The sequence below is a fragment of the Typha angustifolia genome, chromosome 13, assembly GCF_048772165.1.
Source record: "Typha angustifolia cultivar Huaian chromosome 13, ASM4877216v1, whole genome shotgun sequence".
Taxonomy (NCBI): Eukaryota; Viridiplantae; Streptophyta; class Magnoliopsida; order Poales; family Typhaceae; genus Typha; species Typha angustifolia.
Window position 1 is genome coordinate 13592869 of NC_133251.1, and position 14437 is coordinate 13607305.

The 14437-nt window shown below is 39.9% G+C and overlaps 2 protein-coding genes across 2 annotated transcripts; both read left to right on the top strand.

The window, feature by feature from the left end:
• The first annotated feature begins 1464 nt into the window (after nucleotides 1–1464).
• LOC140774779 (SCARECROW-LIKE protein 7-like) lies at nucleotides 1465–3579 on the top strand. The gene has a single exon (XM_073117895.1). It carries the CDS (start codon nucleotides 1742–1744, stop codon nucleotides 3332–3334), a length of 1593 nt encoding a protein of 530 aa, XP_072973996.1. The 5' UTR covers nucleotides 1465–1741; the 3' UTR covers nucleotides 3335–3579.
• A 9664-nt stretch (nucleotides 3580–13243) lies between these two features.
• On the top strand, nucleotides 13244–14390 carry LOC140773677 (uncharacterized). Its single transcript, XM_073116364.1, has 3 exons — nucleotides 13244–13684; nucleotides 13841–13962; nucleotides 14057–14390. Exons 1-3 carry the CDS (start codon nucleotides 13494–13496, stop codon nucleotides 14137–14139), a joined length of 396 nt encoding a protein of 131 aa, XP_072972465.1. The 5' UTR covers nucleotides 13244–13493; the 3' UTR covers nucleotides 14140–14390.
• The last annotated feature ends 47 nt before the right edge of the window (nucleotides 14391–14437 follow it).

Consider the following 14437-nt stretch of genomic DNA (forward strand, 5'->3'; position numbering starts at 1 on the left):
GAGTTAATGCAAGCTTAAATATTTTAGTACTCATTTAGCTGGATTCTTTACTTCATTGTTAGAGGTAATGAGCTTATAATTAATGGGTTAATGAGTTAGTACGCACATTACGCGAAGCCGTCCTTTTCGACTCGCCTGCGATAACTTGTCGATCCTGGTCACCGCCAGGTGTTCGGAGGGCCCAGCACCGTCCAAAAAGCCCCTGGATGGGACTCCAGGGGGTCCCACTTTCCCAGATGGGTCCTACCTAAGAACCTATCTGGTCCGTCCGTTTTGTGGGACGATATCATCTGGTACGTCCAAATCGATGTCAAGAGGACAACAACGGTGAAGGAAGTAAAGAAAATTGAAGCTTAAGCCGCTGGAGACATGTCATCTGGGTCCTTAAGCGCCGATACCTAGACGTGGAAGACAAAATAGTCTTCAGATCGAATTTTCCTCCCATTAAAATTAAAAAATTGGAGTTGTTTTCGATTATTCTAGGAACACCAAAACTAAATAATTTTTAGTTTTATATGGGTACTACATAAGTTCAAGAAGCAAAATTACTTTTAGAACTACAAGTACTCAAAATCATTCAAACAAATAAGCTATATTAAATATATAAAAAATTGACAGTAATATTTTATATACGTGTGCAAAAAAAAGAGGAGGAGGAGGAGGAGGAGTAATTTCGATGATGGGATGAAACAGGGAACATGTAAATTACCGAATAAAATGGGCCGGGTGACTTGGATGGTGTTGTTGTGAAGGAAATGGGCAAATGGGTTAATGCCTTTAATGGCGTATGGGTGTTGGATGAGGTCAAACAACGACAGTGGTGTCTATTCAGGGGACCCGGGATAAGCGCGAGTTGAGCGACGCGTCATGCATGGCGTCGACAACTATCATTAGGTGTTAGCAGCAACTATGGCTGGAAGTGAGCGATAAGACAATACTACTCTACTAGGGTGCAAAGATAATCCTTGCGATTTTCGTTTCTATTGAAATAAAGCTAATGACTCAAAGTTACATCTCAATGCCTCTACCTCTAGCTCTAGCTCTAGCTCGAGAGCAGCAGGACATTCCAGCGGCATCCCAAGCTGTGAGATGGAGTTCAAATTATAGGAAGGATGAACCAACCACCTATGTCTACTATACTTTACAATCTAATTAAAGAGGTTTTTATATTGTTAAAAGATTTCATTAAAGATGTGCAGTTTTGGATAATCCTTGCCGTTTAATCCCCACTCCTCTTTCACTTTTTAAATTCGATTAATCTTTTCTGATCAAGTTCAATGAGAAAATTCCTATACACGTTCCGAACGCTACCCTATTTATTTCCAGAATTTCCTACAATAATGTGATTTGGGTACACCTAAATCAAAGAAATCCCAATCTAATAATATAAAGGGCATTCTGGGGCTTTCACTACTACGTGAACCCAATCCATTTATTATTATTTTTATCTAGTTTCCCGCTTATTTGTTATTTTGCTCGCTCTCTCGCTCTCTCTCCGTTACCGGACCACAACACCACTTTCTCCCGTCCCCAACTCAGCTCGTCACTGTCACTTCCTGCGACTCGCAAACCCTCCGGTTAATTTCCTCTCCAATCTTTTTTCTCTCCGTCTCTCCCACTTCCCTTATCTTCCATCTCCGGTCTTCTATTAGCTTCTAAGAAGAACTCATCATCATCTAGATAGAGAGAGCAGTAGCTAGGGCAAGAGAGAAGGGTAGCTAAAGGTAGAGAAGGAATAGAAATGGCTTACATGTGTGCTGATAGCGGCAATCTCATGGCCATCGCCCAACAAGTAATCCAACAGAAGCAGCAGCAGCAGCAGCAACGCCAACAACAGCAGCAGCAGCAGCAGCAGCAGCAAATCGCATCTCTAAACCCTAACCCCTTCTCCTCCACTCCTCCGCCGTACCCGGCGGCAGCGCCGCCCCACCATCACCACTTCCCGTTCGACTCCGCCGCCTTCCCCGACCCCTTCGCCGCAGACGGCGCGGACTTCGACTTCTCCGACTTCGCCTCCTCCGCTGCCGCCGCCGAGTTCGACTCCGACGAGTGGATGGAGAGCCTCATCGCCGAGTCCCCTGCCGAGTTCTCCGACCTCAACCGCCTCGTCTTCCCCGACAACTCCAAGATCCTCCCGGCCCCTACGCTGATCGAAACTCTGCCATTCGATCCCCCCGCCGGATCCGTATCGGTCCCCCTAGATCCGGAACAGGAGGCCAAGCCCCCTCCCCCCCTCCTCGAATCCCTCCTCGACTGCGCCAGAATCTCGGCGGCGGATCCCGAGATCGCGTCGAGATCGCTGAGCAGGATCCGCGAGTCTGCCTCCGATCTCGGTGATCCGACAGAGCGAGTCGCCTTCTACTTCGCCGAGGCCCTCTCTCGCCGCCTCGGCAACTCATCTCCCTCCTCGTACGATTCGTTGCCCGAGGAGTTCACACTATACTACAAAACCTTAAACGATGCTTGCCCTTACTCCAAGTTCGCCCATCTCACAGCCAACCAGGCAATCCTAGAAGCCACCGAGTCGGCGACGAGGATCCACATCATCGACTTCGGCATCGTGCAAGGAATCCAATGGGCCGCCCTCCTCCAAGCCCTAGCGACCCGATCCGCCGGGAAACCGACCCGGATCCGCATCTCCGGCATTCCCTCCCCGAAGCTTGGCCCCTCCCCGGCCGCCTCCCTCGCCGCCACCGGCGCCCGACTCGGCGACTTCGCCACACTCCTCGGTCTCGAGTTTGAGTTCAATCCCATCCTAACCCCTATCCGAGACCTCTCCGAGTCAACCTTCCGAGTCGACCCGGAGGAGTCGGTGGCCGTCAACTTCATGCTCCAGCTCTACCACCTCCTCGGCGACCCGGATACCTCGGTACGACGAATCCTCCGGATCGCCAGATCCCTGTCCCCCCAAGTCGTCACGCTCGGCGAGTACGAGGCGAATCTGAACCGGGTCGGGTTCGTTGACCGGTTCGCAAACGCGCTAGCCTACTACTCTGCCTTGTTCGAGTCCCTCGCGGCGGCAATGCCTCCCGACTCGCCAGAGCGGGTTCGGGTGGAGCGGTTCGTGCTCGGGCATCGGATCCTGGGAACGGTGGGCCAGGGAGAGGGAGGGGAAAGGACGGTCAGGATGGAGGAGAGCGGGGAATGGAGGGCTCTGGTGGAAGGGTGCGGGTTCGAGGCCGTGCCGGTGAGCAACTACGCGGTAAGCCAAGCGAAGCTTCTCCTCTGGAACTACGAGTACAGTGCCAAGTACTCTCTCGTGGATTCGGAGCCGGGTTTCCTCTCCCTCGCCTGGGGCGACCGCCCACTGCTCACGGTGTCATCGTGGCGATGAAACTGTGATTCGTAACTTTTAGAGAGGAGGGAACTTTTTTTTTTTTCTTTCTAATCTTCCTTTACTGAAATCTCCATCGTTCTCTTTTCTTTTCTTTTTTTTTTCTTTTTTCTAGTATTGGAGAAAAAAATATTAGAAATTCTGATGGTTGGTGAATTGATTCGTGCTTTCATTATTATTGTAGAACAGTGTACTACTAATTATAAAGAATAGATGAGGTTAGATATTTTTTGTGATTTGATGTTTTGATTTTAATAGTTATTTGCGAGCTGAGCTTAGGAATTGTCTCTATATCTTTACATGGACTGTGTTCTAGTTTATTGTAACTGTGCTATTTTTAAAAAATATATAGTTCATAGACTAGTTATGTTATATCCAAAAAATATAAAACACAAAATGCGCCTCATTATCTTTTCTTTTCTGGTTGCCCACCTCTCGTAGTTAGTTTTCTTTTCTGGTTGCCCACCTCTCGTAGTTAGTTAGCTATAAGAGATAGATGCTAGTTTGGATTTGGATTTAACTCTTTTAGCACCATCAATCTTTATAAAACTTAATCCTCCCCTCTAACCCTTTTCTTTCTTTGGCCACTCTTCTCTCTCGTTCCTTCCTTTCTCTCCCTTTTCTCTATTTTGTGCCGCTAAAGAACCCAATGCGACTCACTTCCTTAGGTAGAAGAGGTGGGTACCTGAGATTGGGGGCTTCGAGCCCTTTTGCCCCAAAGTGGGAATCTTCATAGCTGTCGGCCATGGAGTTCCTTGCTCCTCACCATCAACCACTCCAGCTGACAGTTCGACTGCGACTCTAACCCAAGTTAAATTTAATTTATGCAAAAAGATGGTTAGTTCTTTAACTTCATCTTCCTTATGTATTATTTTATTATTCTACACCATTAACTCGGCAAGGAGAATCTCGAGACGTAGGAGGAGTTCGATTGTTAAGGAGAGTTAGACAAATCTGAGATATTTTGCAGGCAAGTTATATCTTATGTTAGTTTATGAGTAATGTAATTATTGCTTACTTTTATATATATGAGCAATTGCTACTTAATTATTAATTATTTAATGATAGACTCCATGCTTAGTTATGATATATATTATCTTGATGAACATAGTGTAAATAAGATAATAAAAGCATAGCACCACATACAATTATCATTATTACTCTAGTCGTGACTTGGCGCTCTTTTCACTCATTCAACTCGGAGTTAAGAATATAGTGTATTGTATAATATTATTATATTAGCGGTCTACAACTGAGGTCCATAGCTTGTGAAGCATGTAGGTGATTATACTATTTTGTTTAAAGACTAGATTATGATGATAGTAAAAAAATGTTTGAGAAATAAGGTTACGGTTCTAACGATACCCGTTGACACTACGTCAAGGCGTCCATTGAGTTGTGGGCTCTTTTTCGCTGTATGCGATCATTCTACTATGTGCAATGATTCGATAACAAGTAATGATTATGTTGTATGCGATAATTTTCTATAGCAGTGATGATGATAATAATGATGATATTGGGACATGGGTTTACAACTGGGGTCCTTAGTTTGATAGTTATAAACAACCGATATTACCGTTAGATGACTATTTCTCAATGTCATTGTATTTGCTATGTGGATCAGGACATCTTTGATATGTTTATTATTTGGATTATGACACATTAAGTTATAATGATATTATGTAATTCTATATATTATGATTAAATGAAAGTTCATTGTACACATTTATCTCGATATGTTGATAATTATGGGCATACATTAATATTTATCGTGCATTACATTGCTTATGAATTATTATTAGATTATATTTGCTGGGTCGTGTGCTTGTTACTTTTTTTTGTGAAAACATTTCAGAGTTAAATATCGAAGATACGGATATCAGGGATTATTAGATTTTTTTTTTATTAGTGTTACTTGCTCTATTTCTTCCTAGTTTAACTTTAGTCTCTGCGAGGGTTTATATATTTTAAGTTTATATATAAACATGCATTCCTAGAAGCTTATCAGAGACCAGTGATACTCCTAATTATAAATTATTTGCTTAAATTATTATAATATTATAGACCTATTTTAGATACTTTATAATAATATTACACAATAAAAATTTTCACGTAATTTTTTATGGTGGGTATTTTAAGTTCATTCCGAAGAGGACGAATTACAATCGAAGTTAACAAGTGGATGAGCCACCCCTTAGTACACTTTCATGGCAGAGCAATCTTAGCCTAGGCTATGAGTAGCTAGGCTATCATTTCTACTGGTGACAAACTCTCCTTCAATATCCACCAAAAGACATTCCACAATAAGAGGCTCTACAGTCAAATAAGAATTAAACCAGAGTATGGTAGCCACAGAAAACATCCAGATTTTCTTTTTCTTAGCCAACTTGCAAGCTTCTTTAATAACTGAGAGGAAAGCGACAGTTTCCTCGTATAAAGCATTCTGGCATTGGTCGAGGTAAATAGCTTTTCCTATGATTCTTTCAAGCTTCATTATGCTCTACTCCTACTCTTTGGAACAGCAATACTCTCTCTCTCTCTCCTTACTTCTATTATTTTTTGAGTTTTGAATAGGCGCTGACGTTGTATGCTCATCTTTTATCTGGTTTATAGGCTCGAGATGAGCCCAGCACGGCCTAATTAACTCTTATTTATTAGAGGGATAATTATAAGTAGCCCCCTAAACTATCACGATTGTCTATGTACACCATCTAAATTGTAATATTATGTTTAACCAAGGAAAAAAGATTAACTATATGGAATATCTGAACTAAGAATTTTATTAAATCAGGGAGTTCTCCGTGATTAAAAAAAAAAAGTTTAACAGTATATGCAAAAATAGTGATTGTTGGAGGAGGCTAATTGTAATTAACCATTTTTTAAACGGTGAGAAAATAATAATCTCACTCAGATTTCTAGACCATGTCTCGGTCTTGGGCTTAAGGGTCTGGCCCAGCCCATCAATTCATAAAGGGGTATTCATTTTCGGAGTATGTTCTTTCTATTCTGTATAGCTATGCTTATTTATTATATTTACATAATAAATATTATATTTAGATAATGTGATATAAATTTGAAATAATAATTTGATAAATGAGAGAAATGAGAGAGAATATAAAGAGAAAAGACAGAGCGATTAAATAATAGATGATTGAAATAATATTTTTTTTATAAAGATAAAATAGTAATTAATTAATATAAAAAAATGTTGGATAAAAGAAAAGGGGAGAGAGAAGTAGGTATTTATTAAGATAAATAGTTATTTTTTGCTATACTGGTATATATATAGACTGATACAACTCTTATTTTTATTTTATAAGTGAATAAAGAATTTAAGATCTTATTTGGTTTGAGGCTTGATTTTTTTTTAATCAATATTATTGAGAAGTAGCTTTATTTATTTTGAGTCTCGGGACACATCTTTCTATCATTTTTATACCTAATGAAAATTAATCAAGTTTGTAGCTTCACTTCAAACCAAACTCTACGTAAGATCTTTTTATTAATGTTTGAAAGTCAACTAATTATATAAAAAATTAGACTAAGATAATATTTGAAAATTCAATTATTACAATTATAGATTTTGTAAATATTCCATCTTTTAAATTTTATGAAAATTTAGCTTTAGATTTCATAGATATATTTCTTTTTTTTCAATACATGTTTTGTAGAATCCATGTATTCATCGAATAATTCATTGATATATTCCAACACAATAGTTATATGTACTTCATACACACATCCACGAATTTGGTAAGTACATCTCTAAAAATTATAAATATATATTATAAATTATAAAAGTAATAATTTATTTAAGTTTTTGAATTTTAATATTCTATTATAAATAATATAACGAATTTTACTTATGTAACACTCACAAGAAGGGTCACAAATTTTATCTTATGATATAACCGGACTCGGGTTAAGTTAGTTACTTAGCTTTATCTTATTATTTTAAATTTTAAATAAATCAAATAATCCACATATGATTTAATCCGCTAGAGATTTTTACTTCTATAAATAGGAATAGATATATGTTGATTTTTAGTTCTACTCACCTTTCAACGAACGCTGCAACGTCAGTTTTATCCTTGCTGTGCTATTTTAATTATATATCCGATCGAAGATATGAGACTTCTGAGATTACTACCCACAAAATCTAAGAATAATCCTAATGGATCATTCCAAATCTAATTCATAACATCCTAAATACACAAGAATAATTAAAACATAAAAATAGAGTAAAGTTGTTGTCATCTATTTTAATTTTGATGATATTTTATAAATCACATCTAACATTTTTTATCTATCATGTAATTTACACACAATTTTGTAATGCTACTCATCTTTTTTCTTTTATAATTTTTATTTATTTAACAGTATTTTAACTAATTATTAAAATATCATCATCATTATTATTTTATCTTTACTTCTTTTATCAAGAAAGTATAAGTTATTTATGTATTTATAAATTATTTTATATATTATAATTAAATATTTTATTTACTAATATCGTTTAAATCAATAGAGGGTCAAAAAGTATGGATAGGATTAGAAAAATCTTAAAACGAGTGTGAATAGATAGAATGTATACGATTTCCTAATTTTGAAGACTCGTGGACGCGCAGAGTTACGTGTCCAACTTGGAAAGCTTCAGCGACCGACAACGCGATTGGTTTCGGATAAGCGCAAGCTAACCTCTATGACGCAAGCAATGACGTCAATTGAGATTGCCGCCCAAGGTGGACCCCCAACAGCACCACCAAGGTAGCGATATATTCCTAACACCGCATTAGCTGTCACGTCCAATTACGTCCCTACACGTGACGTTATTTGATCCGTTGAAATCGAACCGACATATATCGACCGTCGATATTGCACTGTTTTCCCATAAATAGGTGCCTTTCTCCCATATCTTTCTCTTGCGTTTTTAGGGTTAGGTTTTGAGCCTTCTTTGCGTTGCTTGCCCAAGTTTCCTTCGGAGAATCTTTTGGAGTTTATTTCTGTCAATTTTGCAGTAGATCGTCTTCATCCTTTCCTCGCTTTGTGATTATTTCAGAAAAATATTTACAAATTTTATTGCTTTTACTTTTCGAAGTATATGATTATTTCTCGTTTGTGATCTAATATTGTATAAGTTTCCGAGCTTTTGCTTACAGATCTGGCGTTTCTTTTTGTCGATCTACGCTTCTGAATCGATACAGTAAACCTGTTCGTCTTTGCGGCTTAGATTTCTCTTCAGATCTACGATTCTGCTAGTTTTCAGAGAGATCTAGTGTTTCATTGACTAGATCCACCAATAACTTGTTAGATCCTCCAGTTTTTATAAAAAATAGTTGTGTTTTGTACTCTATTTTTGTGTTTTTCTCGTGTCTTAATGGTTCATGCAGGTTACCTCATGTTATTGTGCTCTGGATGCGGAGGATCTGCGATTGAAGGCTGAAAGCTTGCTGAAGTTCCAGATCTGTCTAAGCTCGAGGGATCTTTGTGGGATCTGCGATCCAAGGCCATGTTGCTACTTGATTGAAGGTTATGATTCGATCTGGCTCTTAGAGTGGCAGCGATACCATATGTTTATGTAGATCTCTCTCGATGTCTCTTGTTTTGAGAAACTCGAGAATAAGAGATGCTGTGGGGTTTTCTCTGTGATGTAGAGCATGATCGAGGCAGGGATCTCACCGGATTTGGGAGGTAATGTTGGGTATAGCGGTGTGTTACATCGTTTTTGTTACGTCCGGCCTTTGCCATGTTGGGTGCGCTCGCATGGCAGGCCAAGAGCCTTAATAAAATTTATTTTTGTGTTTTGGGGGGGGGGATCGCACGGGGTTTTTCTTTATTTTCACCCCGGGATCTCCCCCCTTGTCGTGTCTTCTCTTCTTTTTCCGTCCTTCCCACTTGCGTGCATATTTTGGCTGGAGCAAAGAAGCGACTGACGACGATATACCGCTATATTGGAAAACGTGGCTGATCTACGAAGCAAAGGTACCATCAATATGTCTCCAATTAGTACTTAGATAAGAAAATTCTACAGAAAAAATACTGAGCAATTGCACTACTTCCATTGCAACTTAATTATTCTCGATAATCCATTATTATTTATCAGCAATTGGCACTAGAAATTTGGTAGTTATATATTTCCCAACAGATACTTAATTGCGATTATATATTCTCCGAGATCCATATCTAGCATGACATCCCGCTCCTTGTAACGAAAAATCTATACTTTCATGCCTCTACAGCGTTATGATTTTGCATCTTACCAGCTTACCCTTTCAGATTTTACTTGTGGCAACTGTAATTTTGGTTTCTGCTTGCTACCTGAAAAGCTGTAGAACTTAAGTCTTCGATACATTGAAAGCTACCGTATTATCATCTACTGTCGCTCCTCATATCGCAAGAGAAATATCTCATGAAGCTATTTATTTTCTTTTTGCGTTTTGTTAACGGAATTATCATCTGATAATTGAGTTGCTGCCTGTCCCTACTTTATGCTGTACGGATGTGCGTATGCAATTGTAAAAGATGTCTGTGTTCCAGACCGTCCCGTATACAGTTGTATTTTTCATGTTTAGAATTGTAGGCTCTCTGCGGTGCTGTTTCCAGATCGAAGTACAAGCAGGCGCTTCTTTCACCGGTAGTTGTGATGAGAGTTTTGCGGAAGATGAACCTCAAAGTTTCAAGCTACCAGACACAAAAGGTGGGATTATAGTATGCATGTGGGATCAACTTGTTTTGAGAAGAGATATCATTATTTTCTATCTGGTGTAGGGCATGCATCGGCTATCTGGAAGGTAGGCTGTCGTCAGATACTCTATTTTGTTTCTTTGGCCTTTGCCATGCTGGGTGCGCTCTCATGGCAGGTCGGAATATATTAATAAAGTTACTTGTTTAGTCGGGAGGGTGCATGGGCATTCTTGAGCCCAGATCTTCCCTCGTGCCTCCTTTCTTGTTTACCTCGTTCCATTTGTTGTTCTACTAGCTGACCTAGTAGATTAACTGCCTATCTTAGCAAGTGCTTTCATTCATCATTGTTTGCCTAATTTATGTATGCCTTTACTGTCATATCGGGGTTGCTATCAAGTTACTTTATGTTTATTATGTTACATTGACTCGAATAATAGATTGTATTTGTCAAAGAAGTTTACTGTGAGGTAGCAATATTCTTGGAACCTATTTTGCTGCCTGTTGTGTCGGATTGCAGGATTTGGTTTCTCTTGTTCCAGCAACTACTATAAAATTTCACTGTTATGAGTTTGGGCCTTTTGAGAATTATTCGATGCAGCTGGGCTGCACCTGAGGAGTTTCCTATGTTTGTGCAATTCTCAATTTAGAAGTTATGGCGTGAAGATACCTTTCGGTGGATGCGGGTTACCTCCTGGATCTCAAGTTGAAGAGCACATTACGCTGCGGCGCAGCAACCTGTTAATATGGTATTCATTGTGACTTGCAGTATTATTCATTTATTTTAAACTCTGTTATTAGTATGCTTATTAGAAGTTCTTTACATGTATATTTTTTATAACTTCTATTTATTTGTTGTTCTAGTATTTTCTTTGTTACTGTTTTAATTGTTTGGTCGCGTTTGAGTGTTACTTTTATTGATTGTCTCTAGGCTGTAATTTTCCTTTTAGGCTTAAATTCTCGATTCTTGATTTGTACTAGTCTTTGTTGAGCATCTTACGAATCGGTACTTTTTGAATTTTTATTTAATTTTGACGATACTTGTTTAAAGGTTGCAATTTATTTTGGCCCATTGGTCCTTATGTCATTTTAGTTGTGTGTGGCCTGCTTGGTTGCTGGCGTTTTATTGATCTTAATTTTGGTCTTCTTCTTGATTCCGTATAGGTCGTAAATTAGGGAAATTAAGAAACTTGTGTTTATTGTTATCGTTCGGTGTCCCAATCATTCCTGTGTCCGCTAATGGATTATGTCATTTTAGACAAGATAGTAACCAATTATTTAACACCATCTTTGAAGTTCGAGCGACATCTGATATGAACCGTCTTTCTTTTAAGTTTTTTAACCTCCGGTATGTACGGCTCGTGTAGCACTATTTACCTTTGCTGACCGTTTATTTGTGTAGATCCTATGTATAGGTGAACCTTTGTGTTGCGCAATGCCGATGGAAATTTACCCGCTTATGGATTGACGTTGATTGTACCGTTTGTTCTCCACGACCTGTTCCTCTTATCTTTTTCTTCGTTTTGCTTAAGGTCATTTGCCAGATGCCGTCGCCGTTGTAAATGGTTATAGCTTTTAGATGGCGTAAACTATTAAGTTTTGTCTTCGACGTAATATTGATCTAAAAGGTTGTGTTATTGTTTCTACGACCTTTTGTCCAGTAGGCGACTCCTATAAATCGTTATTAGTAGATTTGCAGTTCCCAAATAGTCGCGATTCGTTAATTTTTGTCTGCGCAAACACGTCACGCGCAAACACGTCACCCAAAGTTGATTTTAAGGAAAAATTTTAGATGTGGAAGCTAAATTATAGATAATTTAGCCGACTCCCTCTTGGAAATTTTTATTTGTCTTTGGACAAGGAATTTTGTGCTAAGTAGAACGATTTAGGCTGATTAAAAATATCATCAAAATTCTGACCTAAAATATTAAATCAGAATCTCCGAACTGTTACGTGTTGAATTATTTACCACTTGGAATTTCCAGTAATTAATTTTCTAACTAGAATAATATGATGGAAGGGGAGCGAGCTAATCCTTCGATTATAAGTGGTGCATCTAAAAAGATGGCAGTCAGAATTCAACCTCCATGGTAGGGTAATTTTATATCGAAGATGTAGGTGTGTGGCAGTTCAGAACTCATAACCCGAAAGTTCTTCATAGCCAACTCTTACGGAAATGATCCAGTGTTTGAATCTTTTTGGTTGTGGCTTCGTATTTATTTCAAATACCCTCTTAATGGTATCGTTTGGTAACCCTTGGCGTTTAAACTCTTGTCTCGATCTTTAATCTCTGTGAACTCTTGTCTAGATCTTTAAGCTCTAAACGGTAAGAGCGCCCTGGTTTTTATGACAGATTCTGTCATGAAATACTTGGGAGGGTGATGGTTCGAGTCCATCAAGATCTATTTGAATTTCTTAAAAGAAAATTGTTTATTTATACTTTATAGCTTCTGAAAACACGTTTTGAGTTCCATATTGTTTCATTTTCCTTTTTCCCTTTTGTTTAGGAAGTAGTCTACTATGGAGGATATTAAATTGAACCGGCCAGAAAGAAGGCTGATTACCTGCTTAAATACTCGTTTCCTACCCTTTCTGACAGTATAGTAGACTAGTAGTTTGGGCTAATTGGGCCACTAACTAAATCATCTTTCAAAACAAGCCACGATGAGACGTTGAAAATCCCCAAAACCCGGAAAGCGAGCCGAAGAATGTAGACATGATCATCGGGCGGGCCGGGCCGGATTCGGGCCGGGCTTTTCGGGCCAACCGGGCTTAAGCATTTGTTCACGGCCCGACCCACCGATAACTCGGGCCGGGTTCGGGCCGGGCTAGAATAGTCTAGCCCGTTACCGCCCGTCGGCCCGTGAGAGATCGGGCTAGTCGGTCGGGCCGGGCCGGCCCAACCCACCAATCACTCGGCCCAACCCATATTTTAGCTATTTTTAGAATTTTTTTAACTATTAGCTCATTTTTAAAAAAAATATTTATATTCCTCCATCTAAAAAAAATTAAAATAAATTAAAAATTTAAAGGTTTGCTTAAAATAATGCAAAATTGTATAATACCAAAAAAATATACTGTAGCAGTGGTAACTTACTGTAGCAGAACGAAAGGTACTGTAGCAAATGGCCAGGCTACTGTAGCATAACGGGCGGGCTTTCGGGCCGGGTCGGGCGGGCAAAGGGATGGCCCGTGCCGCCCATGGGTAGTTCGGGCTCGGGCCGGGCCGGGCCTAAACCGGGTCCGGGCCGGGTCGGGCCGGGCACGGGCGGGCTGGGCCATTTGATCATGTCTAAAAACAGAGCTTCCCGTAAACCTTCTTGTGCGCCCACACGTGTGTGAAGCTGCTCTCGTGCAGACGTAGTCAAGGCCTACGTGCCTTTCTGACCGTGCGATTCTTGGTCACTCGTGGCACTCATGGAATTCTATTTAACAAGGCCTAAATCCCCAAAGAGATCCATGCAGTGAGGAACGAAGAATGCTTCTGAGTGGCCACGGTAGTGGAGTTGGGAGGATAGCTCTGCAGTGGAATCCGCACGGAGTAGTGGCAGCACGCTTGGTTCCCGCGACTCGTAGCGCAGCCGCTGCGTTTTGTAGTGCACCCAAGCCGGCCGATCACGACAGCATGGAGGAGGCGCCACCCAACCCTGGCCAAACCAAGGCCGCAGGGTAATCCCTTCTCTTTTTAATTTCTGATATTACAAGTAAAACATATGGTATGCTACTGTATTTAAATTTAACCCCATAAAACCATAGATCCATAAAAATAGGGGTCTGGAATGAAAAATATATCCATTAAATCATTGGATGGGTTTGCGATCGTAGGGATGTGATGTCCCACTCGTTTGGAGAGGGCTACGCGACGAGGTCAGACGAGGAAGGATTCGGAGGCACCTACGGAGGCAATGACCCGGATGTGAATCCTGGCCACCGTGTAAACCATCCAGGTTAGGAGACGTTTGTATACAACTCTTTTTTTCTCTTTTTTTTTTAACGTGTGTTTCTTCCCGCGCTCTAACTGTTTGCTTTAATGTCCACTAGAATATGACAAGTCGCAGGGCAGCGAAGTAAAGGAAAAGGAGAAGGCTCGGAACCTGGCGCACGGTGCGGCGACAGCCAACTAGAGTTCGAGCCCGTTCTTGGCTTTGTCTGTGATGCACTTCATTTCTTCAATTCGGATTTGGAAGTGGTGAAGTGGAACGCAATAGTTCTAAATAATCCGGAGTTTTGTTTTAGTTCGTTTATTTCTCATATCACCAATATGTTTTCGCTGCTATTGGCTCGAAAAGTGAGCTTATTAAGCTATGAATAATATTCATACTTAATAGATTGAAACGATTGTTTTCTCTATCTGTTCAAGAGAGTATGATAATGAGATTTAAATCACCAACAGGTCTATCTATTTTGAGTTCACATCTTAGA

Coding starts and splice junctions, on each gene's coding strand:
- LOC140774779 (XM_073117895.1), top strand. CDS start 1,742: ATGGCTTACATGTGTGCTGATAGCGGCAATCTCATGGCCATCGCCCAA.
- LOC140773677 (XM_073116364.1), top strand. CDS start 13,494: ATGCTTCTGAGTGGCCACGGTAGTGGAGTTGGGAGGATAGCTCTGCAG. Junction 13,685..13,840: donor GGCCAAACCAAGGCCGCAGG/GTAATCCCTTCT, acceptor TTGCGATCGTAG/GGATGTGATGTCCCACTCGT. Junction 13,963..14,056: donor CCACCGTGTAAACCATCCAG/GTTAGGAGACGT, acceptor AATGTCCACTAG/AATATGACAAGTCGCAGGGC.